A 25,414-nucleotide genomic window follows, 5' to 3' on the forward strand; every position below is an offset into this window, starting at 1 on the left:
GAGGGTGACGTGTTTGGAGTGGAGTGATAGAGTGACTAGAGGAAGGCATGCTGATGTTCATAGGGATGTAAGACGGGATACCGTTAGGTCAATAGCGGTTTGGAATAGGGACTTGGACCCTGATGGGATGACGAGGGCTTGGGATCGACCGCCCAGTTGGAAAACGACCGAGCATGCAGCCTTATCGATAAGATACGTCTACCACCAGAGCTGAAAACGAGCCCAAGACCTTGAACACTCCTTGTTACTTGAAGCTACCATCTCTATTCCTGCAAACATCATTCATTAACGGCCCTCTTTTCCCCCGCCATCTCTAAATCCCGCTTTTTCCCAAACGTCTTGACAGCCTCATAGTACAGCGTAGCAGTAGCCTCACACGGCCCCTTGACCGCCTCATTCGCACACTGATTGAACATGTCTGTCTTGAATTTATCGTCGATACGCGCTTTGTTCGCATCGAAGCGGTTTTGCTTCTTAAAGTTGCGGTAGCCGAAGTCGTGGCGGTAGCACGAGTTTATGACTGTGGTGGTCAGTAAATAGAACTGTGGAAGGAGAAGGCAGAAGGAGAAGGAGAAGGGGAAGCAAAAGGGGAAGAAGCGGAAGTAGAAGGGAAGGAAGGGAAAAGAGGAATGACAGAACGTACAATCAAACCCAAACGGATTATCCGGACTCGCAGTACACCCATTGCTCGACCAATCCAATTCCGCAGGACCAGTCTTCGCATTGCGGTTATCGATGAACTCGGCGATGGATATATCGAACACGTAGCTGTCTGTAACCTGCTCAAGAGACGTTTGACGCGTAATAATCTGTGCAGGTGCAGCGATCGCGAGAGACGCAAAACCCAGGAAAGCAGTGACGATGGTGGACTTCATGGTGGATAGGTCTGGCTTGTGAGTACGAAAGTAGAATTGTTGACTCTACTAGGTGGGATAAAAGCTGAGCCACGACGAGCAGTTTATATCTACCTTGGATTCCACCATGTTTGTTATGCCGACGTGTGCGCCGCGTGTCTATCACACTCTTGGGAACTTGGCTGCTTGCCAGATCGTGGGCTCCTGCATATGTACTTTACTGCACAACATTTGCATATTTGCTTGCACACTAGATCGCACACCTAATTGAAAATAGGTCCTTATTCGCTGGAAACGCAGGAGCATCGGGAGAAACAACATGGGGGAAGACGGAAACGTGCATGCGTATGCCAGATCAGTCGTGTTTACGGTCTTATGTCGGACTCACCAAGGGATCTGTAGCAGGTGATCCGAGGCAATCTCTTGATTCGCTCTCTCACAGCCTCAATCACTGCGCGTGATGTTGATCGACAATATTTGTTGGCTAGTTTAAGGAAGAAGTAAAAATGCCAAAACCAAGAGCGGGATTTGAAATGACAATAGTAGGAAGGGCCGCAAGGGTTGGAAGTAAGTGTCCCTGTGGCCTGATAGTCATGCTTAAGCTGCTCTCGCTACAATTGAACACGAACTGATTATCTAACCGAAATTCCCCAGAAGACATACGAGTTGGAAATGGACATGGTGTTTTGTGTAAGTGTAAGTGTTATCGCATGTCATGAGATTGGCCTCCTTCCGCGTGTCACAAGTATAGTAATGATAAAAGAAGCTTCGTTAGTGGTGGCTGAGTAGGCATTGTTCAATGGATGTGTTGAACGACATGCCTCCATATCCATGCTAGGCGGAGAAAGCTACTGGAGAGCTGGTCACAAGACTGTGTTCCTGTAAGTATGCACGTGCGGGGAATGGAAGTCTCGAGTAGGATGAAGCCAAGAAGCCTAGGTAGAGTTGAGGGGTGTCCTGGAGCTCTACGCTGGCGGTTTTAGCAAACCCCGCTACCGTCCATCAGTGTAGAATTGTCGCCATAGATAAAGTCCGTCTGTACTGTAGCTGGCCCAGCTCTTCAATTCCTTGTAGGCGTAGCTCACGAGTGGGCGGAAGACGCCTGTAGAACATGGCAAGTATCTGTAGTCAATATTTCACAAAAGAACCACCACTCCTTCGTGCAATGCCGTTCAATTGTCTATGAGCATATTCCCACTACTTGTACGGTGTCATCCGCTCTTTCTTATCCTTCCAATTCTCTCGCTTACAACTTGCTGATGAAGAGACGGGCGGCGAAGAGGCGCACGCGCTGGGGTAGGATGTACTTGGAGAAGACGTAGATGAGCGATGGCAGGAGGATAAAGGCCACGGTAGTCTCGTTGACGAAGAAGAAGGGGATGAGCTGGGGCATAGCCGACTTGAGGACAGTCTATCACTTGATATTAGCGTCCCTTTTTCCACATCTTGCGCATGCCCATTCTATCTCACCATCTGCTGTGGGCCAACCTCGGTCTTCTTGTTCTGGCTCGCGATGAGGGCGGGACGCGCCATGGCCGATGGGCGGACAGCCATGGGCGCGCGGACAGCGGCCCTGGAGAAGGGGCGGAGGAAGCGGGCGGCGTTCATGTTGGGCTACCTGGAGTTTTGCGGGTCAGCGCGCTGCTGTGGGGGTCCAATTGGCGGGGCAGAGCTTGCGGAGGGGAGAATTGACGCACTGGACGTAATGTTGGGGGCCCGGGGAGATGAGCGGAGATGGTGTTGCGGTCGCGGGAGATTCGGTGGTGTTGCTATCGTCGTCCGCAAAAGCTCGCACAGCTGCGATCCCGGGATATGCCGCGTCCGTGCGGCGGGCTTGGCACTGTTTCTGTTCATCCCGCCAGCAACTCCGCAACTTCCCCACGACGTCCTCTTGTATGCACTGTGTTTCTATTAGACTACAAGCTTTACACATTGCTCTTCCACATCTGATTGTCTTACGCCGGCTCGTATTGATATGCGCTTACAGTTTAGGGTGGCGACCAGGAAAATGGTATCGCAAATAGGGAACCCCGAATAGAACTTTCATCTTGACATATCTCTTATGGAGAGACAACATTCGAATATCTTCTACCTCCGCATTACATGGTCGTATATCTTCGTTGCCAGCCATCCCCTGTAACGTGAATGAACTAGTGTTGGCTCTTCCTTTCAACCGCATCAAGTGCGGGGTGGGCAGTATATGTAAGGACACAGCATGCTACGGTCGTGCAGCAGACTCCATACACTGATCGTTGATACCTACAACTAAACAATATGGCGATAGAAAAGGTTATGATACTAGGGGTAAAGCGATATGATAGGGCTTGCAAGTATCAGTTGGCTAACAAGACAAGTAGAACTGGGAACTTTGTCTTGCCATCATCAACGCCCTCCTCCCATTAGAAACTGAATCTCACGCCTACAGCTATCAAGTCACTGTACTCACCTATCCTTCACAAACCCTCAGCCTACCACCCCATATCAGCTCTTCTGCGGTACAGCACAAGAAGTCGGATTTCTCGTCCACTTCACTCCAGTCAGCAATGGTCGGACAAGATGTAATCATAAGCACAATGTCAGGCGGGGATTTTGAGCAACACATACGTATCATCGATGCCGCCATCGCCGCAGGCGTCAAGCGCTTCATTCCTGATGAATTCAGCCACGACAGCATGAACCAGCAGATACAAACGCGCATCCCAAAACACGCCGGACGGGCCAAAGTCATCACCCATCTCCAAAACAATGCCAGAGACCACCCAGGCTTCGAATGGACTGCAATCGTGACCGGTTACACGCTAGACACCCAGCTCATCGGCGGCAACATGGGCTTCGACATGGAATGGTACAGCGCAACCATCCACGGTACCGGCACCGAGAAATTCGCAGCTTCCAGTCTGCAAAGAGTGGGTCGAGTCGTCGAACGGGCCATCTCACATTGGGACGAAGTCAAGAACCAGTATATATACGCTGCTGGCGTTATAACATCCGCGAGCGAGGTTCTGCGATCTGCTGAGAAGGCTACTGGTCGTGATTTCACCGTAGGAAATTACGACGTTGAAGAGTGTATCGCAGAAGGGCAAAAGAGAATTGAGAAAGGGTATCCCGACTCTGGAATATTTCTACTAGAGCGAAGTGTGCTGTACGACGAGCAATTGGAAGCCTCGACACCGTTTGAGGAGAAGAGCGCGAATGGTGTACTGAAACTGGAGTCGGAGTCGGTTGAAGTCATTGTCAAAACGGCATACCACGACTTAAAGCACCACGGCAAACCCGGATGCGGATGTTCGTCATGACATCCTAAGACCGGAAATATTGCATTCAGTTCAGCGCTCAGCTTCGTACCAACTCGTAATGCTTTCCCTACGTTATATAAGGAAGAAACTAAACCGGTGCTAAACTCTTCTATTACGTTGCATCACACAACCGCATCTAACAAGGAACTAAATGACATCTTATACTAATGTAGACGTCTAAGCTATCTATCTATATATGATATCTGTGTTTATGTTGTTGCAGTAGGCAACGTAGTAAAAGGGCTTTCTACATCTGTCTAGTTTCTTCCTTGTATAAGGTGACCCCAAAGTTGGGGCTGGGATATCAAAGGGTCCAGGCGCGGCCGAACGGGATCTACGACGTGGCATATCCGGCATATGCACGACACATATATGATCGGTGAGGCGGCTGTATGAAGGACCGCCTGGCTTCGGGAGCAAGGATGTTTTGTGGACGTGGGAGATCATGCGGGAGGAGGATGCGGGTGCGGAAAGTGCGGAATACGAAAGAAGCCTGTCAGGTCATCAAGAAGAACATTGCGCATGAGCAATCTCCTATGAATTAAGAAGGTTTGAGGAAGCGTGTATGGGAAGTGCTGTGTATCATGGGATGGTAAATTTTGTGGAGGGCGCGGAGAGCGCGGAGCTTGAGACCAGATCGGGGTGGAGCATAGTGTGATGAGTCCTTCACGATACGAGCAAACTAGAAGTGGATTCTTGCTACCAAAGATCTGCTGAAAACATCATACATTCATCTCCACTCACATACCTCATGTCAAACCACCTTTCTTCATGTCGCCCAAACGACCGACCACGGACGACACTTTTCAAGAAAGCGGTCAAACCTTACATTCCGTCCATCATACTACGAACCCGATCCACTTCATCCTTGTTACACAGCCTCACGCCCTACGTGTTCCATGGTCCCAACTGCCAGAAATCACCGCCTCAGTTTCAAGTTGTGCCACAGGATCTGAGACCAGACGGCAAGAATGCTGAAACGTGATGTGTGCGGGTGTATACCGAGGTAGCCTTTTTTTTTCGTCCGTCCGGCAGATGGGTTTGGTGAGTTGATGAACGGACTGGACCGGAGACAGTGTTGGCTACATGTGGTTTTGTGGTTTGGGATATGTGTTGTTGTGATGTTTCAGTGAGGTGGCAGTGCGTGTGTCTCGGCGGTGGTGGTGATGTGGCTGAGCGTGGGATGATCCACTAGGCGCATAGACCTTGCAGCGGATGAAAAGCAAAAGGATGCACGATCGTACACCACTACCACTTTTTTGGCTTCGTAAAGAAAGCATGTTTAGCAGTTTCGACAAATCTACTTTCTGTCAAAGCACGTTCAACGGTTTGAGAATTAATGGTCTTGAGCGTTTTGTTGAGTTGTTTGCAAGGGTGCAGAAGCAAGTCTATAAACGTTTGCGGAACGGAACTACTAAAGTCTACCTACGTGGTAAAAGGGGGATATCGCTAGTGTGAGGAAAAGCTATGCTGCTGAAAATGCTGGAAGTCGTCCCTTCGTGAATGCCAAGATTGAAGCAACGCTGGGGGGATGAACGCTATAAACAAGAACGCTGGAAGGGGGTAGGGAAACCAAGTGGACGCAAGATTCAAGTGTAAAAACGATGAAAGGGGATGAGATACCCATATCACACCACCTATACGGTGACCTTCTGATGCTAACCCACCATTGCAGTACCAAATCGCCGGCAACGCCCACTAAAACTCAGCGCACAATTGTTGCTCTTGGAAGAAAGTCTGAAAATCGGCTATCCAACTCAAATCATGCTCGCTATCGAGTTAAGCGCCGTAGTAGTCGTCCGTATACCGACAAGCTCCGGTTCACTCACTTGATGCGAGAGATTTGGTGAATAATGATGACCAGAGAAGCTCGACAAGCTTTGTAATGGCGTTGTGAACATGCCGACCACAGGCTCGTGTCTGTTTGTTGGTTCGCCGTACGCATCGCCAAAGGAAGTTGCCGTGGGGGTCCGGAGCGAATGCATTGTGGGTGTCGCTGAAGTTGGCGTGGGATATGCTGTACTGCTGGGGTGACATGAAGTGTTGACTTGTGGGGTTGATGTCGGTGTCGAGGTGGGCATGGAAGACGGTCCGCTTGACATGCCATAAGACTGCAGCGACGCACTACCGGTTATCGGCGTCGGTGTGGAATGACGGTGAGATGTTGCGTTTGATGGCGAGATGTCTTGCTTGATTGGGTATGAGGACGATGTAGCTGAAGCGGATGATGCCGCGCGAACGCGTCCAGCCTGTGTCTCACGGCGGCGTTTGGGTCCATCCTTAACTTTAGGGTGTGTGTGGCACTGTGATGCTGTTAGCATGCTCTGGCCTGCGATAATCCGATAAAATGTAGTGACTTGAATCAGGACTGCTGAAGAACGAACAGTCAAGCATGATGGGATGCGAAGGAAAGACTACCAACCTACCTTGTATGCATGTCGGAACCACGTCGTTCCTTTCTTCTTATTGCTGACGAGCGCAATCCATTCGCCGCAGCTTCCGCAAAGTCCTTCCCAGACGTCAAGGTTGCCTTCCGTCCGGCGTGTGTCTTGTGGGCCCTGGAATGCCGCACCGGTGGCTGCGCTAACACCATGTGTGAAGGACTTGTCGTACCAGAAAGCACTATTCTTGAGTACAAGCCATCTGCCAGGCTTGCATAGACCGCACCAACCTTCTCGTTTGTTGCCATGTCCACGGACCCAACGCGGTGTGTATAGATCGCCAACAAAGCGAAGATCCTGCTCGTGGGGAATAAGGTCCGGATCTGAAGGGTTCATATCAGACTCTGGTGGGTTCAACGCTTCCTCGTGCAGAGATGAGTATAGATCTGGCGGGTCTGAGAGATCTGCAAAGTGGGATGAGCATCCTCCGTGACGATCTGCGTTGCTTTGGAGTAAACGGAAGAGGCCCTGAGAAGGGAGTGGCCGAGGCACTTCGAGATGGAACTGCTGTTGGTCCTGAGGCGCGAAGAATGGTTGACTATTGGGATGCGAGGGGGGTGTTTGCGAATACAACATATTTTGCGTAGGAAGTCCAAAGTTGTTGTAAGCACTGGAAGGGTAAGCGGGCATGGAGTGATGTGGGTTCATCCGAGGACCATATGGCGCATATCGATCAGAAACTTGTGACATCGGGCGTGAGTTGTTTGGGGTGGATGTGGGCGCTTGTCCGGTAGACCACCTCTTGAACCGACTGCTGTCAAGTGTGTATGGCGATGAGCGAACGTTGTTGTGCGATGCCGGTGATGCGCGGGATCGGCTTCCACTTCGAACAACACCATCGTACTGAGATCGGCGTGGTGATGCAAGCGGTGACAAAAGGTGACTGGCATTTGGCTCCGCGTGGCTCCACGCATCATACTCAGACGCATATGAAACTGGTTCTGACGAACCCATCTCTTCATAAGGTGCCGATTCTGGCAGCACACCGCCTGTGCTGGACATAGAAAAGGAAGACTCAGACATTCTCCGGGTGGAGCTTGGGTTGAAGTTTACCATGTTGTCGTGTTCTTGCTGGCCCATGTTGTTGTACTGGCGTAGGTCGATTATCGGAGTGTTCTCGTCATGTCCCATCATACCATGGCTGAAATCCGTCACGTCTGAATCCAGAGTAGGGAACGATTCTAGCTCTTCGCATACCTTCTGGCCCCACGGACCTTTGTTTGTTAGCATTGCGTGCATGTGTGCTCTTCAGGACGCTTACTTGTGTCGATGACGCCAGGAAAGTAGTTGGTTGTTGCTAGCGATTGGGGAGCAGTCATAGAGTTACTGTAGACGACACCACTTGTGACAGTCGGTTGCGATGTCATCACATCTGATCTTCCCATGAACTGTTGCTGATTTTCTCTGCTGCCTGCAGTAGGACCCTGCGGCGCAGCATAGTACGACGGGTGGGTCTGCGGCACAGCCCACGTGGGCTGCGGTGGCGAAGGTCTGGACATAGGCTGCATGCCTTGTTGTTGTTGTTGTTGTTGTTGTTGTTGTTGTTGTTGTTGTTGTTGTTGTTGTTGTTGTTGTTGTTGATGTTGCTGTCCATGTGGAGGGAGGCCACCGTACGAATACATGGCTTGCATTCCTGGAGTGGGAGAGGAATGTCCCATAGCGTACTGTCGATTAGGTGACGGACGGTATCTACTGAGCCGGTTAGTCTGCCCAGACGCGAAGCAAAGGCGTAGATTCTCGTAAAGTGCTTACTGCTGAACCGTATTGAATTCCATCTTTATTTTCGTCCTTATATACAATGACCTTAACAATGGTCTGTAGGTAGTCTGAATTGCAACATGGTAAGCGACTGACGATGTGATCCATATTGTTCCGAGTAGCTGAACGTAATCGTTGTGCTGCACTAGCGATGGTTCCGCCAGGGTATGCTATAAAGCAGTGCAAGGGAACAAGGTTATGTCGAGAGGACTTACATTGGTAACGAAAGTAAAAGGCTGCAGCCAAGTGAATGTGTCAAGAGGATAGCGCTGTGCGACTATGGCTGAGCAGATGTGGCGCCGAATGTGATGTAAGCTTCTCAAAAGAGTGTACGAGAACAATGTTCTCAACGCAACCAGCGCGGATGGAGCCCGCTCCAAACGAAAGAAATGTATACGAAGGTAGTTGGGCAGGATCCTAAAGAGTGACGGGCCAAATAGCAGGAAAGGCGGTTGGAGGGGTTGCTAGGCTATATGATGAATACACGGGGGTTGCAACATCCGAGAAGGAACAACGAAGAGCAATGGTCTCTGTGATTGACGCAACGGAACCGCTTGGGCTCAAGTTTGAGAGAAGTGTCGCGACGCGCCTTGGCTGCAGGTGATCTGGAACGGGCACAGCAGAAGCGTTCACCCAAAAGAGAGTCTGGCGGGGATGGTGTAATGGGTGGTGGACCGGGCGCAAGGCTGCTGGGGTGCCAAAAGGCGATTAGACGCACTCTGAACGGTCGCACCAGTCGTTGTCTCCATGATCCTCTCGGCTGGCTCGGAGAGGCTCCTCAGGGCTGCGCACCAAGTGCCCCATGTTACTGAGGCCGAGCTGTTAACATGGATGCAGCGCTGCCATGCCCATCGTGACCACAATCTGACAGGGAGCTGTTGGTCGATGAGTTCAGCAAGAAGGACATCCCAACACTCGTTCCACCTCGGGGTCGAGTTTCAGCGCTCAAACGGGATGGTGCATGTCGTTTATGGAAGGATGGAGTGATGGGAGAGGTTGGCCGTGAGATACGCAACTTCCCGCTGTATCAACTCCACTACCGGGGTTTAACAATCCAGTTTCATCGTAGCTGGAAAAGTTTTGTCTCAATCGAGAGCGAGTCTGATGGCACGGAGCAGCTGATTGGGGGTGGGGGGTTGTATCATCGCGTGTGGCGCCTAGTTTGGTGAGGGAATGGGATGAGTCAGCATTCGCTTCCAACTGGCCCTGTCTCTTTACCGCGTCGCGACACGGCCGAAACACTCTTGACACACATCCAGGGGAACCTGAGACCCACTCTGCTCGCAACGTGTACCGCACCATCAATACATTTCTCGGTTTTTTTCTGTATTGATTCGCCGACACGGACGCTCGGCTGTGTCGCGCAGCGGAGTTGTGGCCGCATTTCCACTTGACGTCGACGCTTTCAGCCATTTACTGTCCGGACGCACCGCGTTATCGCCGAATAATGGCATCGTCAACTGCCCATGACCGAAGCGATGCCACTTCATTCCGTTCTGGCCGGTATGGTGTTATCTTTGCGCAAACAGAGACATGTGCATCTCGCGAGCCGGCTGCAGTTACATAGCACGGTGCAAGAGATGACAGGTTTCTGCACTGGCCATTGAGTCATGTTGACAAGTGACAGCGGCCGATCGTCAAATTACCTGCTAGTTGCAGATGTTAGGATTCGTCGTTCACTGATTCCAATATTTCCCGGACTTGGCTACGTACGTAAAGAGGATTTGCCTGGGTATCACGAAGCCACGGAGTGGTTGGCAACAATCCTGCTGTGGCCGATGATCTCGCTACCTGGACTGCCTCAGCCTTGTACCACCACCAATCCTACACTTATTTGTCAATAACGTACGTTTGCCACCGGAACCTGAGCATCCAGGCTACCTGCAATCTTCTCGTAGTTCGAAGCATAAACTCCATAGCCCCGCCTCGGGTTCCGTGTGGGACGACCCAAAGCGAACGATGCGCTGCAAGGAAGGACTTGCGAGCACGCAAGCATTGTGGCTTGAGAAAGCATCACATATCAATCAGGAGAGAACTCGATTCCGAAGTAGTGAGTACAACAATTGATCACTATTTCGATAGACTTAGCTACTGAACACCCTTTGTTTGCCTTGGACGCGTGCACCATTTAGTGGCGATCAAACGATTTCAAAGCCACACGATGTGCCTGTCATCTACGCAAACCTGATGACTTCCAGCCGATGATTTATCCAATTTATCTTGCCCCACCATGGACATTCTTGATTTCGGAAGACACGCAAGGCGGGAATATCATGTCGCCCAGACCAAACAGCCATGCAACGTCGATCGTCTGCAGGACTACACCTACCACCGCAAGGGTCTTGGACGCGATATCACAACCACGTATGATCAAAGAGGGTGCAAACCGTGCACTGCAAATTCTGCAGGTAACAAGTTACAAATATGCGAAACGATCTTTTGATGGGCATTCGAACACGTCATAGTCGGCACTGATCTCGCAATGACCTTGGACCTCGATATGTGAATCTGCTATGAACACGTTCCACATGTAATTGGAGTGATTGCCCACCAAGACAGCCACATCGTACATCAGCCCAACCCCAGAGCATCCTATTTTAAGCCATCACGAACCACAGCGGACTCTCCAATTGAGTCGAACAAACTTCAGCCTTATGACGTAGACACTATGCAAACTACATCCAACACATCATCAATCCGACACACAGCAACTCCCCCGAACCCAGTAGCTCATCTTCAGCCCTAACACCCAACGACCTGGGATCAACGACCAACGATCATCGACGTAAGGGAAGAGACTAGGGTAACCCATGCTACCAAGACACTGGTTTTGACAGGCCATCGCTGGCGGGAGCGGGACGCGCGGACAATAGCCACGGCACTAGTATAGTAGTGAAGTTAACTTTCTTGTCACTACTAAACTAGGTGTATTAGAAGCAATCGGAAACTAGGAGGTGACGGTGCGGCAGGTGCGACGAGACTTGTGATCTAGTGTGAGTTGAGGTGGGCGGGAAGATGAGAGTACGATTTGCTATTTATGGCCGAGGCATCTGAAGAGGGGTGAAAAGGGCGAGTATGATTTGTTGTCTGAGTTCACGATATTCGCATCAGCTGGTTGGGTGATAGAATCGTGATATGCATTACATGCACGAACAGCCTCATACGGGCGCGGTCTACCTACCGTCTACTCCCCAACACCAAAAAAAACTAAGGTATATATGTATCCACGTACCAATTTTCAACCTCCCAACCACACCGCCTATAACTTCCCAATCTTGATCTCGCACCCGCCACTAACAGTATCAAAACTCAATGTGCTTTCCCCCTGCCCCTTTTTCGCCTCGACATGGTTCTTCCCCGGCTCATCGTTCTCCCCTAGGAGTTCCAAATCCTTGCCTTGCAAATGCAACGCTCCACTCAAACTCGTACCGTCAACGACACCCGACCATTCAGGTGGGTACGTCACATCGAGTCCACCAGACGTGCTCTTGTGCGTACTAACCAAGCCAGACATGGCTACATTCTTCGCCCGGTACGGAGAGCGCAAGGTAAGAGAAGTCTGGCCAGAGTGCGTACTTGTGTAGATTTCAGATTGGTAATCACCGGATTTGAATGGGAGGATATCAGCGGCTACGAGACCGGCGACGGAGTTGAATTCTGTGCGGGAGCCGTGGATAAAGGTACCGTCGACGGAGCCCACGGTGGTGTTGATGTAGGTTTGGTACTCGCGGTTGGGAATGTACTTGCGCTTGAAGTCTGTTCGTATACTTCCTGATAGCGAGTCTACCATGAAGACGGCTGGGTTTGTGGAGCCTTCGACGGCAGACTGGGGCTCAATGTCGATGTTGACGGATCCGCTCTTCGTTTTCACAGAAAGGAGGTCGGATAGTGCGTATTTCCCGCTTATGGATCCGGAGATGGTTTGCAGGTAGGTGCGGCGCGACGAGAAGGCTGTGGCGTCGAGGGTGCCGGTGGTTGTAGAGATGGACGTCGTGTCCCTGACAGTGAAGTTTGCGCCGGCATGGACTTGCATGCCCATGTGTGTGGTTGAGACTTTGAAGTTGGATAAGGTGGTTCCTTGGGCCATATAGATTACTACTGACATGCCGAGACAGGCGTTGCCGGGTCGTACGCCGTCGAAGCCGTCGGGGAACGAGGGATCGCCAATTGTTATGCCGGTTTCTGTGGACGAGTATGCGATGCTGTTGACGTCGACGGATGAGGATACGGCGTATGACATCTTGACCTGAACAGTGCCGGCAGCTTGCTCAGGGGGTGCTTGCGCGACGTGTATCCAGCCTGCTACCCGCTTGTATGAACCATCGAGTTGGTGCACTGCTTCCTGGATGTTGAGCTCGCTCGCTTGCCCGAGGTCATGGTGTTCGGTCCGAACGTTGTAGTCTTTTCCACACTTTGCGGGCCATCGAATGGGGAAAGATTGTTTCGGTGCGGCTGATTGCGCCTCGGCGGATGGCGATGGCCATGGGACGGCGATGAGACTTGGTTTGTCAGAGTCGTCGTCAATGAATCCTTCTGGATGGGTGGCATCGCCCTGCGCGGATTGTGCTGATGATGGAGTGGTAGTCACAGTGGCCTTGGTGCAAATGTCAATACATATCTTCCCTTTCTTGGCAGGTTACACTGACCTGTCTGTCCCTCCGAACAGATACCGCCGCGACCATAAGAGCCAGCGTCGCAGACACGAGCATCATCGCAAGTACTGTTCCAACCACCTTCAGCCATGTCTTCTTCAGGCATTGCTGCCTTAAACTTCTTCTTCCGTACTGCTCTTCTTTGGAAGTCGCATCTCTTGCTTCTCGTCCATCCAAGGAGAGCAGCCTTGCGCCTTCTTCTCCACTTAGTCGACTTGTGAAGAGACCAGGTGTTGTAGCTTCGAGGTAGCTAGGCGGCGGCACCTCTGTCTCCACTTCCTGGTTCACAAAAGCCTCTAGAAGTGGTGTCGAGCGATCGTTGTATGGTGACGGCTCAATGATAATCTGAGGCCTCGAGGAGCGACTGTTCGCAGTCGCAGTGTCGATGTACATGGCTGGCATTGGAGACTCGTCGCTTGCGACTTTTAACGAATGAAAATAAAGGAATGAGTAGATTAAGATTGTAATGTGCGCACGCGCAGAGAATGGACCGAACCAGGGTATCAAGAATATACAAGTCGAGTAAGAGAAGGATGTGGAGATGTCAAGAAAAGAGACCAGGCAGCCATTGTCCTAAGTAATCGCTTTAAGCTCAGGCATCGAAGCTTGATCTGCAACTCCAAGGGCTGGGTCGAGCAAGTGTGTCTGCTACACATTTGTTTCGGTGGTGGAAACGCTGCATGTTTGATCTTGGCTTGGCGGTGGTTAGTGGATGTCAACGGCTGTCGACGCAGCTATTTTGCGCTTTTGTTCCTCAGAGAAGTTTCGACTCGAGTTATGACTGTTGATCACTTGTTGCTGGTATCTAAACATATAATTTTGTCGAAATAGCAAAAGAAGAGATTACGAGAGACTGTAGCTCAGATGCGTAGGAAGGAGAAGTCGTGGCTGGTGCCGTTCGGCAGTGTCGGACTATGCGGGCGCTAGGCTAGGGGCTCGCCACTGCTCCTGGGGTGCCGATCAAGCAGTTAGAACCTCGGTCTGCAGATACGGGAAATATGCAGACGAGCTTGAATTCCTGGAAATTGAATACCATCACGGCTAATGGCAATGCGCAAGACAGGGCTACTGAGATGCCTTGACCGCAGGGCATAGCTTATCTTGACATGAATCAGTATCTTGATTGTTTGCGGAAAAACTAGCACATTTACTCATCGGTTTCGTCTACACGCATTTGCTCTTTAGCCTTATTGAGATGGCAGAAATTTAGCATAATATTGTCTTTCTGAATTCTCATTCAGAGACAACTTGAGCCAGAATCGAATCACCGCGGTCGTAGACTCTAATCACATGTCCTCGGTCAATAAACCACACTTTCATGTTTCACTCGAACATCCAGCACCGTATCCTTCATAACAACCATGAACACACAATGCAAGCCCATACTACACCCTCCCCGTCCCAAACCGACCCCCTCCCAGCACTCTACTAGCCGCCTTACTAACCTTAACAACATCCCTATACGTCAAGCTCACCCTCGTACCCCTCACATTCCTCCCCCCATCCTCTACAACCTTCGCCCTCCCTTCTTCACTTAACAACACCCAATTCGCCACCGTCTCCTCATTCAAATCTTCATCGACTTCAACGGATGAGATTCCATGCATGAGTTCGCAGTAGGCGCGACCTGTTGTTATGAGTAGAGAGCGGGGTTCTTGGAAGATGCGCGTTGGGAGGTTGAGTAACCCGTCTCGTTCGATGAGAGATTTGGTGAAGTGGAATCGTGTTGGCTCTTCATTCTTGTCCCCCACTTCTGCTTCTTCCTCGTCATTACCCTTTCCATCTTCTCGACTCTCAGGTTCGGGTGTGGGCTTTGGTAGCACATCCAAACATAGCCCCGCACCTAAACTAACAGTCGCAACAACATGCGCATACGCATCTCCATCTTCGTGCGGCATAATGCCCTCACCAGGCTTATACTTATTCACCAGTACGTGGTTCGGTTGACCATGAGGCGTGTGATTAAAGATTTCAAGTTCTTTGAAACGATCCAGAATGGGTGTTGTGAGGTAATTAGGGAGCGGGGCGGCAAGAAGGGTATTGTTTTTGGTGAGAGTAGAGGGGAGGGCTTGGAGACGTCGATGGGTAAGGTGCGTCCATCGTTGGGAGGGAATCTAGTGGAGGAAGATATGTTAGTTGAAATTAAATGAGACCAAAGTGAAGAGATGTAAGTCTGGGTTGGATGTTGATGGTCATGTGCGTAGATGGGTACGTAGATGTGGGGAAAGAGTAGGAAGGCGGGGTATTAGGGTAGAAATGGCAAACTTTACAAATGCGACACGGTATCGAAAATAAGAAACCGAAATGGATGAGAGTAACAAGAACACACCTTCTGTAATATGGACGCCTCTTCTTCCACACTGATAAAATTGGGAATGTAGTAGAAGTCTGGCGGCAGACCTGCGATGCGGAAAGCTTCCAGTCCTGTCTTGAGGTCTGCCATTTGCGATTTCATGATCACGACTCTGATCAACGGACGGTTTCAACCACGACAAGGGAAGTTTTGTTGATTCATAGTGATGTGCTGGTGTTGGATGGTGGAATTCAAGAATGATGTAACGCAGGGCAAACGCGCCACTAGTGCAAGCTAGTCGCGCGCTCACGTGCAAATGTACATCTCACAGATTGTGGCTAGTTTCAGATATTACGGGTGCTAGATATGATGCCTGATGATGGGATGAAGCCTCTTCATTGGAAGACGACACAGAGGAGTGCATGTCCATAAGACATGCAACATATATATTCTATGAACAGTATAAGAACAGTTACTTCCCGATCCCAGATATCCGTGCTAATATCATACCTGACTCTAACGCTCACACTCACCCAAAGGGAGGAGCCTCAAGTCCCTGTGCAACGTATACCAGCCACGTGCACCACCACGACGTCCACCCACAAACCTAGGGCCGACTTCTAATCCCAAATCAAAACGCCAGATAACCACGTCATGATAACACCAAACAACAATAGAAGCACAATCACATCACAGTACAACTCCCAGGCCCACTTCGTGCACGTCGGCGGCGACTAACACCACCTGCACCCCCAGCACCACCTTCCTCCTCATCAGCATGCATCATCTGTGCCTCCCTCGCCCTCCTCCTCCGTCTCCTAGCTCCCGCCCCACCAACCCCCGCCTCCTCGTTCAACATCATCCAATCCGCCCACTTGCGTTCTAAACGCGCAGCGGCTGCAAAATCGCCTCGCAGTACACGCTTAGTATGTTCCTCAACAGTCGGTTGCCAGTTGTGGAAACACTTGAGCTTGATGATTTCGCGGGGGTAGGTTGGCATCTTAGAAGCAGAGCGGGAAGAAGGACGCGTTATCTCTGCGTTTCGGGAGAGGACTTCGCGGACACCGGTCCATGTTACGTTTGCGCAGTCGTACGCCTCAATACGCAGTCCGACCTCAGGGCGTTCCGAGTTTGTCAGTCCACGGGCCGTGCGGTTGCGGTTGCGGAGGCCTGATGCGGCTTCCGCGAGGACGAGGTCGGAGATGCGCGTATTGTCCATCTCCAAGCTAGCGAGACGGCTGCAGGCTTTGAGCACGGGGAGCATACCCGCGTCACCTAGGTTTTCGCAATAGGAGATGCAGAGGTGGTGGAGGTGAGGCGCGCAGGGGGATTCGGACAGCGTTTTCAGGACTTCGTTTGTTAATCCGTCGATCTCTTCAATGTCTAGATGGGTGAGGACTGGCACAGTGGGTAGTAAGCTGATCAGCGCATCGTCGGTCAGTCCCCCGCATTTCGAAACTTGGAGGCCTTCTAGATACGGAACGTTGTGTACTAGAGTCTTCAGGCCAAGATCGGTGATACTGCGGCAGCGTGTAAGGTTCAAGTGCTTGAGGTTCCTGGGTGGGACGATTGGTCGATCGGTGAGGACATCGACCTCCTCATCTACACCCTCAATCAAAGCAGCCAGTGCTTCATCGTTGAGACTATCGCAGTTCTTCAAGTCGAGCCTTTCAAGTGTGTTGCGCTTGAAGAGTTGGACCATCAGATCCACATCATCCCAGCCTCGTACTTCGCCCGCTCTGATATCGCGCAGCTTAGTACAACCATCAACTACTTTCTTCAGTCCTCGGTTGTCGATGTTGTTGCACCACGAGATGTTTAGGACTTCGACTCTTGGGCAATGTGCAGCAAGAATCTTCATTGCTGCATTTGTCGCGCCTGCGAGACCCGACAGGTTAACGTGAACAAGACGACTGTTCTGGAGTAAGAAGCAGTGAATTGACGTTCGATCGATTCGACACCCCTGCAGTGAAAAGTTCTCCAGATTCTGGCAAGACTCGATAAAGCCATCCTTGCCCCAGTGTTCTCTCAGCTGCACGCAGCCTCTCAGATTCAAGTCCTTCACAAACGGTCCCGCCGAAGTGATGATGTTAACCAAAGCGTTGGCTGAGATATCGCGATAGAACTTGCTCGTGTCCAGGTCGCTCCATAGTTGGCCGTCGAAGCACATAGCATGCCATGACTTGGAGATGCGCGAACAACGTACAATCTCCTTTGGTTCGAGGTATCGGAGGATCTGCATGCGAATCTCGGTGGGCATGTCGCTCCAGAAGTTGAAGTTGGCTCGTCTCTGGACTTTATGGACGGGTCGTGAAAAATAGTCGCTCTCGGCTTCGATGCCATCTCTGGTGAAAGGTCGTCGGGCGGAAGGGAGAGGTACTGAAGATTGGACGTCTGGTGTCTTCATACGGAGACGAGTCCTTTCGTCCCAAAAAGGAGTGCCTGGTGGGCTGTTGGCGACGGACGTGGGTGCCGTAGAGTATCCGTTGGACAACTCTGACGAGTAAGAACTGCCGAATGAGTTGCCATACGGCGAGCCAGGAGATGCGAGAGAGACGCAAGACATGGATGCCTTTCCACCACTTCTCAGACTGTGTGAGCGAGGTCTACCCATGTGTGCCAGACTATTGGACGAGCCCATCCGTTGTAAGCCCATGAGAAGGCGCTGTCTGCCCTTGAGCTTTGGCTGCTCGATCATAATGGCCTCGGATGGAGGGGTTCCCGGCGTGGGGTGCGCTTCGCCATGGTCGACGACGACCGAGTCGATGGATAGTGGCTCCATGGTGAAGCGTGACTGTGTGGTACGCGATGCTCGGGGACAAGCGGTTCGACGCGGGCAAGAAGGAGGGTCCTATCAATGGCTATGATAGAACGAGGATATCGTCACGCTTACTGGAGCAAAGTGGCAGGGAGAATGATTGGGAACAGTCCCGTAACCGCAAAAAGGAAGGAACGTGAGAGAGCTGACGCTGACCCGGTGGTTGGGTGCGCGGTTTTTGATAGCTGAGCGGAAAGCGGAATAGGCAGTCCAGTCGAGAAAGGCGGGGAGCATGGCCCGTGTTATGCGGCGAGCGAGGCCGATCTATAGCCCTTCGGCTCAAGCACCGTCTTCAGCCGTCAGCTAGCAGGTAGACCAAGCATGACTGAAAGGCCTTTGAGTGCGGTGACTATGGTGTGTAGCAAGATGACGCGAAGGATGCCAGCAACAGCGACGTGCAGCGTCTTTCATGTGCTGCGAGGTGCTGCTGTCCAATGTCTTTATCGCAGCTATCGATAAGATCCGGAAGGCCCGATTAAAAGAGTACCACGTGTGGGGCCTCGGCGGTCACCCGCGCACCTTTGAAGAGAGACATTGCCCGCTTGACCGTTCAAACAGTATCGCGTGAGCAGATAAGAGCCTTGGACTTGTTCAGCCATCACATCAGTCTTGTGGGAGGAAGTTTTGCACTCTGGTATCGAGAAAGCAGGAATCGGCGTTCAGGGTCGGTTCTCCACGCTGCAGTTGGCGTTATGCAGGGTCTTGCCCAGCAGAATCCTCTTTGCGCCTAGCCAACATCTACCCCCCGCCATGAGGATCAAATTCCGCCAATCTGGCCGCCTTCTAGACGCAGAAGCTCCGCCCAGGAACATCTCACCCCATGCGCCAGGCAGAAGACGTCCTTAGGCCCAACGGCACATGGACCATTGACCCGGGCCAGGTGTTGGTTCGTCTAGCGTCTCCATGTTTCCTGAATGTCGGGTGAAGATTGCGCAAATACATTGTTATTTCCTGTTAGAGTGTTGACATAGTCTACTACGTATACCTTGGGGGCATATTTTGGATACGTACAACTGGACGAATTACGCATACCTAGGTGCCATTAAAGCCAGGTCACAACACTTCAAATTCTTGCATAACCAAAGCTGACCTTCGCTCCAAACTCCCTCATCAAGCAGTCGTCACCCCACCCTCCCCCATTAAGTGCTTCAAAAACTTGCCATGCGCCCCAGGCCAGTTCTCTTCACACTTACCCTTCACAGTCCCAACCAACATCCTATTCGCCTTGATCTCTACATCCTCAACCAAACTCCACTCACTTTCCTCCCCCTCCTTCCTGTCCTCCTCACCCAACTCCTCTGTCCTCAAACACCTCCAAGTAGTCCTTTGCGTCAGCCCCAACGGCGCCTTGATGATCCACAGAACCCCATCATCCAAATCCGTCATATGCGCATCAAACTTGACGGTCGTGTCCCATAGGCCTGCTGGGAGCGCGTTCATGTGGTCGGTTATTCTGTAGCATTTTGCGGTTGGGGTCGAGGGGTCTGAGGGGAGAGTTTCGTGGGATGCGTATTCGGGGTCAAGACGTATGAGGAGTTCATGGTTGTGGAGTTGAGAGACGGCACTGGCGAAGGATATTGAGCGCGGGAGGTGGGTTACGTGGTGGAGGGTAGCGGTTGTGTTGAGAGCTGATATTTGTTAGAGCGAAGGAGGAGTTGAGCAGAAGTTTAGGGACGTACAGAACATGGCTGCCGGATCGATCTTGTTAATTGGTCACTAGATGTACGGCGGATTGACGGTAAAAACAAACTTGCGGCGCGAATGTTCGCTCGTGTAAGTCCAATTACAAGCAGGGCTAAGCGTTCTAGTTTAATACTTGAGGTTCAACAGCTGGAGTATGGGATGAGAAGCTTGAGAGGAACCAGGCATGTGTATGTCGAGGGCGAGTTGATGCTCGTACAGTTTCATAGGGATAAGCGACACGTCTCAACTAGCAACGCTCCCGCTAGTAAGAGAATGAGCTAGCGACGAGCATGCTGCTCCTGTGCGCAACATATTTCCGGGTGAACACTGTTCCGCTCAATATACGTTACTATGTGTTGTAGTGCGAGCGCGGTAAGATCGAAGACAGCAGATTGCCTGGTCCGATTTACGCTGCTCCGTGCACAACCGGTGCCCCTCATTCACATTAAGTAGCGTGCAGCACGAGCCACTCGGCATGTGTCGCGTCACGTCGAGTAAAGGCCCCATCGTTCCTGTGTTTATTCCTGTTTGCACGGGTCGAAACTCATGATAAAATTGATCATCTACCTAGGTAACTCTTCATGCGCGATGGAACATCCCCGCAGGGTAGAGAAGCATCAACGCTTTTGTCCCCAGCGCAACTAAGCCTAGAACCCAAGACGAGCCCTCGGTTCACCTATTTGATTCTTTCTACAACCAAGCTAGCGAAATTGTTCACGAAACGTTCTCGCCGTACCAAGAAGCCAAAATCCCCCATCTCTTACTACCGAGGTACTTGTGGTCCGTCTGTCTGAAAGCGTTGAGAGTATCGCGTCACAATTGCGGCTGTAGTTGGAAGTGAACAATGTTATAATGGATATCTTGAGCACTAATATAAGAGTGACACTTCTGGCTTATGACCCCACATGTACTAGTCATCAAACATATCGTTCTCTTTCTAAGCATCCTCACTGTGCCTTTAGCTTTTGTCTGTTTCTGAAGTGGATACAGCACACTGAAAAAGGCGTTGCAACTTGATCAGGAGCTATCCAACTTACACAGTGCTATGATAGATTGCAGCAGGATCATGTACACAATACGTTCCACAGCATAAACAATAATGGTATTGACCGCAGTTACTTATGAACTATGCGTACCCGCACTTCGAAAAATGATGCCAAATCACCCGGCGATTTTGAAAAAGGGCGAGTGGTGTGATCAGAACGGATATCCGCATTCGAAAGTGCTTAGTTCTGGACTCTCATCTAGAAATTAGAACTCACAGCTGACGATGCTTCAATCATAGCCTCTCGCTCGACAAATATTATTCCAGGTTAACACCGCCACAAGGCCCTCCAGCGCCTTGCCGACGTGGAAGTACCCACGTTCAAGTTCGACGCAGCATCTTTCTAGGATCTATATACACAGATTGAGCAGGCCTTGGGGCTGTTTCGAGAAGGCGCGCCCGGAAGCTTTCAAGTGAAAGGAGGACATGCCTATCACGATCGACGTACCTATTATATGGCATTGCGACTTGAACGGCTTGGTCTATATGTAGGAGCTTGTTTTTACCGAACTTGTAAGTTCTTCCATGTCTTTCCTGATCCATACCCATCGCGCTGATACAGCCCTCGTATTTGATAGCTTCTTCCCTGAGTATGACGGCGTATAGGATTATGCGAATTCTTGGGGTACCAATAGAGAAGCTACATCATCTTTCGGGTGCGGATAAACTTGCTGGGGCTTGATAGCACTCTATCCATACTGTTTGAATACTCGGAGAGTTGTATAGTTGCGCAAGATCAGATATAACTTAGTCTTATCATCCTCTTTTAATTCTTCAGTCTTTTCTTTGTTGGGTTCTGCCGGTCTTTCATGTATTGCAATACACTGCCGATAAGCGTCGAATCTAATCAGAGTTGCGTGTAGATTTGCTTCTTTTCAACTTCGATTTGGATGGAGGGGATGTTGTGAAAAGCGTCCCAGATCTAACGGAATTGAACATTAGCTGTAAGCGAATATCAACTTTGGAACTCGAAAGAAAAATGTTTATGCGCTCCTCTAAAAGAAGATCTAAACTGACCTATGGCGTGTATCGGAATGCGGAGCTTGACTCGACGCGATCGGGTTCCGCGGGGAAGCTTGACGTAGCGTCGCTGCGCGTGTCCCACCAAGCACCAGGCCCACCGCTAGCTATTCATCCATCAGACCACGACCACGCAAAAGTAAAGTATCCCACTTCACACAGGTACAAATAATCTTCGCGTCCCCTAACCAACGCAGGGCAAGCACCAATTGCACCGACACACGCACAGACGGCACAATGGACAACCTACTTATGCAGAAGACGCCGACAGCGCTTGCGATTGCACAGGCTGTGGGTATAACAGGGAGCGTATTCCTACTAGGTGAGATTGATCTGGCAATGAAGAACGCATTTCGAAACTCGAACAATGGCATCATGTGTATGAAATGTAAGATCATGGCTGACGAGTTACACCAGGAAGCAACGTCTCGCTCTCCGTAGTCGGCATCCCCTCCGCAATGCAAGCCCCCGCCCCGCTGGCAGTAAAGCAATGGCACACAATATTCACACGCGGTGGCGCAATCGCACGGCCTCTAGCTATCTTATCTGCTCTCGCAACAGGGTATTTAGCTTATAACCGTACGTTCTGCATCCTCTCCATACCGCCAACCCCCCCGTACCCATCCATAGCTACCCCAAATGGCCCATGCATACACTAACACTTACGATAGAGGATTCCAAATCCACACCCTTCCGCCTAAACCTCGCCGCCACCCTCTTACTCCCCAGTATCGTCCCCTTCACCCTCCTTGTCCTCGGACCCACCAATGACAGACTCATGGCCAAGAAAGACGAACTCGCGACTGCGTCCTTGAGCAACAAAAATGTGGAAGCGTTTGCTGCCGAGGGCGAGACGGTACATGAGTTGATGGATAAGTGGGCGACATTGAATCTGGCGAGGGCGCTGTTGGTGGGCGTGGGAGCTTTGTGCACGGTTGCTTCGGCGGTGGTGGGGAGGAGGGAGCTTGTCAAGTTTGGGGGAAGATGGTGAGGCAATGTTGAAAGATGCATCGAAATACGGTGCAGAACATGCAGTTGAGAAGAAACACGGGTCAATGGAGAGAGTAGATGAGGCCGGTAGAGCAATCTGATCAACGTTTTACTTCACGGGAGCTCCTCATAGAATGACGTCAAGTGCGATGAAGAGTAGCGTATATGGGTTGCTGCACAGACGTGACTTTCCGGCACCGTATACAACTGTATGCAGCCCTGTGTAGACGCAGAAGCCGCACGAATGGAGGGATCAACGCGAGGGGACTCATATGTCAGTCCAGTGCACTGAAGTGAGCCCTAGGGTGGGCGAGCGTAGCGCATAAAGACAGAGCTTCGTACTAAAAGGGGATTGTAAGCCATGAATTATCAGCATGAAGCTGCTTGCTTCTCAGTCGAACACTTTCGGAGATCCAGGACCTGTACACACCCACTATGCTGTCGGTAAAGAATCAAACTCAAGAAACAAATATCTGGCGACACAGTGGTAAGATGGAATACAGCAAACATAAACTCCCCAGTGCACAGCTGCCAATGCAGGAGTCGAACATGGCCCCGCAAAGGTGAATAACCAGGCAGATTGAATCGTGGAGACTTGTGGTTAACAATGGAGGGTGGCATAAAGCGTGGTAGTAAAGTGAGTTTGTCCTCAATCTGTCGTTCCGTATCAACATACGGAAGAGATAGCGGTCCACATAGCACTGGAAGGGTCATTGCGGTTTAGCAGTCATGAACGCCAGTGTTTGGATACCATGAAGGCTGGCATTGTTAAGTAGCATGAATTGATTATGCATCCCTGGGTCAAATGTGGCCGTTTGATGTTGAACGAGATGTTGGTAATAGGAGTCATGGTGTTGAGTTCACCGGGGCAAACCTCAAGTGACGCACGTGGCGCTAGCGTGCCGCGGCTGCATACGACGACGTCAATCATGGCATGGACCCTGGATCTTGCGCGAGAGCTCTTTTCTTATTCCTATTGACGCGTCTACCTCTCTGGTCTTGCAAACAAATAGATATCACGCGCATACATTCAGCTCGGGCCTGCAAAATAACGCTATTGTCGCGAATTAAGTGCACGCGACCGCGCCAGGCATCGGCTTAACAGAAGACGGCCGCCTGCCGTCGTATCGCCAACATCACCTTTGCTCTCCGAAACCTTTACCACATATCGCAAATATGGCGCCCCTCAAGATCTCAATACCGACGGCGCAAGACCAAACACCCGAAAATGGCAAGGCCTATACTTCCTATACCATCAAGATCGAACACCCCTTCCCCCGCGCTACAACTAGCATACAAAAGCGCTACTCAGACTTCTCCGCCCTCGATTCCTCCCTCCGTTCAGAAGTTGGTTCCGCGCCGCCAGCTCCCCTCCCACCAAAATCCTGGCTCGGTGGCTTCCTAGGCTTAGGAAGCACGGCGGGCTCACCCGAAGCCATCGAGAAGCGACGGTCCGGTTTAGAAGCCTACCTGCGAGCAATAGAAAGCTCCGAAGACGGCCGATGGCGCATTTCCAAAGCCTACAAACAATTTCTGGAGCTGGGAGAGAAGGATGGTAGTAACGGGAAGAAGACCACAGGCTTCCCCGGTTCACAATTCGGCAAGGACAGAGTGAGAGATAGTTCAGATTGGCTGGACAAGCACTCCGAACTCAAATCCAACCTTCAAGATGCGCGTAGGTGGTTGACAAAACGCGAACAAGCCACCGCAGCAACTGCCCAACACGAAGCCGCAGCCAACGCGAAGAAAAGCCTCGTTCGTGCCTCTACACTCATTTCCGCCTTGGACGAAGGACTCAGTCGCCTTGGTGGCAGCAGCAACAACAAAACAGACGAATGGTCCGGCGAAAAACTCGGCGATGGAGAAATCAGAAGACGAAAAGACATGATCAGTGGTCTGAGAAAAGAACGCGACGGCCTCGACTCGGTACTAAACAGCATGGCCGTCAAAGCAGCAATATCAGGTTCCGGAGTTTCATCACACGCGCCATCTACCTCGTCGGCCGCTGTAACCGAGTCGCAAAAAGCCGGTCTATTCAAAGGCTCCGCATCCCAAACCAAATCATCCAGCAGCCGTCGCGTCCTCGGAGCGCCCGCTCACGAAACAGACAAGACTCGCGAACTAGACAACGAAGGTGTTCTACAACTGCAACAGCAAATTATTCAAGAGCAAGACGAAGATCTGGTTGATTTGACAACGGTTGTGCGCCGCATGAAGGAGATGGGGGTTCAGATCAATACGGAGATTGTGGAGCAGAATGCTATGTTGGGCTTGTTTGAAGAGGACGTGGAGAGGGTGGATGGGAAGATTAAGATTGCCAAGAAGAGAATTGATAAGATTAGGTGAAGCAGGTGGTGTATTGATGGAGGGCAAGGTGGGACTTGATATCTGTCTCTCTCTCCCTCCCAACGCAGTCTCACGAGACTCGGGTATGTAATATAGGGATCGGAGCTTGTGTTTTGGGTATCGGGAGTTTCTGTATGGACTTGGCAAGGATAGGATAATATGATTGTGATACCCCATGGAGCCGCGACAGCGCGATGCAAGTACAAGATGAGTGTATT

General features: G+C 51.0%; 9 protein-coding genes across 9 annotated transcripts; 3 read left to right on the forward strand and 6 right to left on the reverse strand.

Annotated features, from left to right (window-relative positions):
* Nucleotides 1-278: 278 nt before the first annotated feature.
* ALTATR162_LOCUS247 (uncharacterized protein) lies at nt 279-875 on the reverse strand (the record flags this gene model as incomplete). Its single annotated transcript, XM_043307840.1, has 2 exons — nt 279-520; nt 644-875. The coding sequence occupies 2 exons, from the start codon at nt 873-875 to the stop codon at nt 279-281; spliced, it is 474 nt and encodes a 157-aa protein (XP_043163775.1).
* A 1,225-nt stretch (nt 876-2,100) lies between these two features.
* Nucleotides 2,101-2,462, reverse strand: ALTATR162_LOCUS248 (uncharacterized protein; the record flags this gene model as incomplete). The annotated part of the gene is made up of 2 exons (XM_043307841.1): nt 2,101-2,265; nt 2,325-2,462. The coding sequence occupies 2 exons, from the start codon at nt 2,460-2,462 to the stop codon at nt 2,101-2,103; spliced, it is 303 nt and encodes a 100-aa protein (XP_043163776.1).
* A 666-nt stretch (nt 2,463-3,128) lies between these two features.
* ALTATR162_LOCUS249 (uncharacterized protein) lies at nt 3,129-4,150 on the forward strand (the record flags this gene model as incomplete). Its single annotated transcript, XM_043307842.1, has 2 exons — nt 3,129-3,158; nt 3,212-4,150. 2 exons carry the CDS (start codon nt 3,129-3,131, stop codon nt 4,148-4,150), a joined length of 969 nt encoding a protein of 322 aa, XP_043163777.1.
* Nucleotides 4,151-5,907: 1,757 nt separating this feature from the next.
* Nucleotides 5,908-8,249, reverse strand: ALTATR162_LOCUS250 (uncharacterized protein; the record flags this gene model as incomplete). Its single annotated transcript, XM_043307843.1, has 3 exons — nt 5,908-6,453; nt 6,577-7,805; nt 7,853-8,249. 3 exons carry the CDS (start codon nt 8,247-8,249, stop codon nt 5,908-5,910), a joined length of 2,172 nt encoding a protein of 723 aa, XP_043163778.1.
* A 3,359-nt stretch (nt 8,250-11,608) lies between these two features.
* Nucleotides 11,609-13,394, reverse strand: ALTATR162_LOCUS251 (uncharacterized protein; the record flags this gene model as incomplete). Its single annotated transcript, XM_043307844.1, has 2 exons — nt 11,609-12,943; nt 12,996-13,394. The coding sequence occupies 2 exons, from the start codon at nt 13,392-13,394 to the stop codon at nt 11,609-11,611; spliced, it is 1,734 nt and encodes a 577-aa protein (XP_043163779.1).
* Nucleotides 13,395-15,979: 2,585 nt separating this feature from the next.
* On the reverse strand, nt 15,980-18,076 carry ALTATR162_LOCUS252 (uncharacterized protein; the record flags this gene model as incomplete). The annotated part of the gene is made up of 1 exon (XM_043307845.1): nt 15,980-18,076. The coding sequence occupies one exon, from the start codon at nt 18,074-18,076 to the stop codon at nt 15,980-15,982; it is 2,097 nt and encodes a 698-aa protein (XP_043163780.1).
* A 1,146-nt stretch (nt 18,077-19,222) lies between these two features.
* On the reverse strand, nt 19,223-19,798 carry ALTATR162_LOCUS253 (uncharacterized protein; the record flags this gene model as incomplete). Its single annotated transcript, XM_043307846.1, has 2 exons — nt 19,223-19,740; nt 19,792-19,798. The coding sequence occupies 2 exons, from the start codon at nt 19,796-19,798 to the stop codon at nt 19,223-19,225; spliced, it is 525 nt and encodes a 174-aa protein (XP_043163781.1).
* A 2,299-nt stretch (nt 19,799-22,097) lies between these two features.
* On the forward strand, nt 22,098-22,851 carry ALTATR162_LOCUS254 (uncharacterized protein; the record flags this gene model as incomplete). Its single annotated transcript, XM_043307847.1, has 3 exons — nt 22,098-22,248; nt 22,302-22,439; nt 22,532-22,851. The coding sequence occupies 3 exons, from the start codon at nt 22,098-22,100 to the stop codon at nt 22,849-22,851; spliced, it is 609 nt and encodes a 202-aa protein (XP_043163782.1).
* Nucleotides 22,852-24,026: 1,175 nt separating this feature from the next.
* ALTATR162_LOCUS255 (uncharacterized protein) lies at nt 24,027-25,196 on the forward strand (the record flags this gene model as incomplete). Its single annotated transcript, XM_043307848.1, has 1 exon — nt 24,027-25,196. One exon carries the CDS (start codon nt 24,027-24,029, stop codon nt 25,194-25,196), a length of 1,170 nt encoding a protein of 389 aa, XP_043163783.1.
* Between the last annotated feature and the right edge of the window lie 218 nt (nt 25,197-25,414).

Source organism: Alternaria atra, assembly GCF_907166805.1.
Source record: "Alternaria atra isolate CS162 genome assembly, contig: 19, whole genome shotgun sequence".
In the NCBI taxonomy this organism is placed as follows: Eukaryota; Fungi; Ascomycota; class Dothideomycetes; order Pleosporales; family Pleosporaceae; genus Alternaria; species Alternaria atra.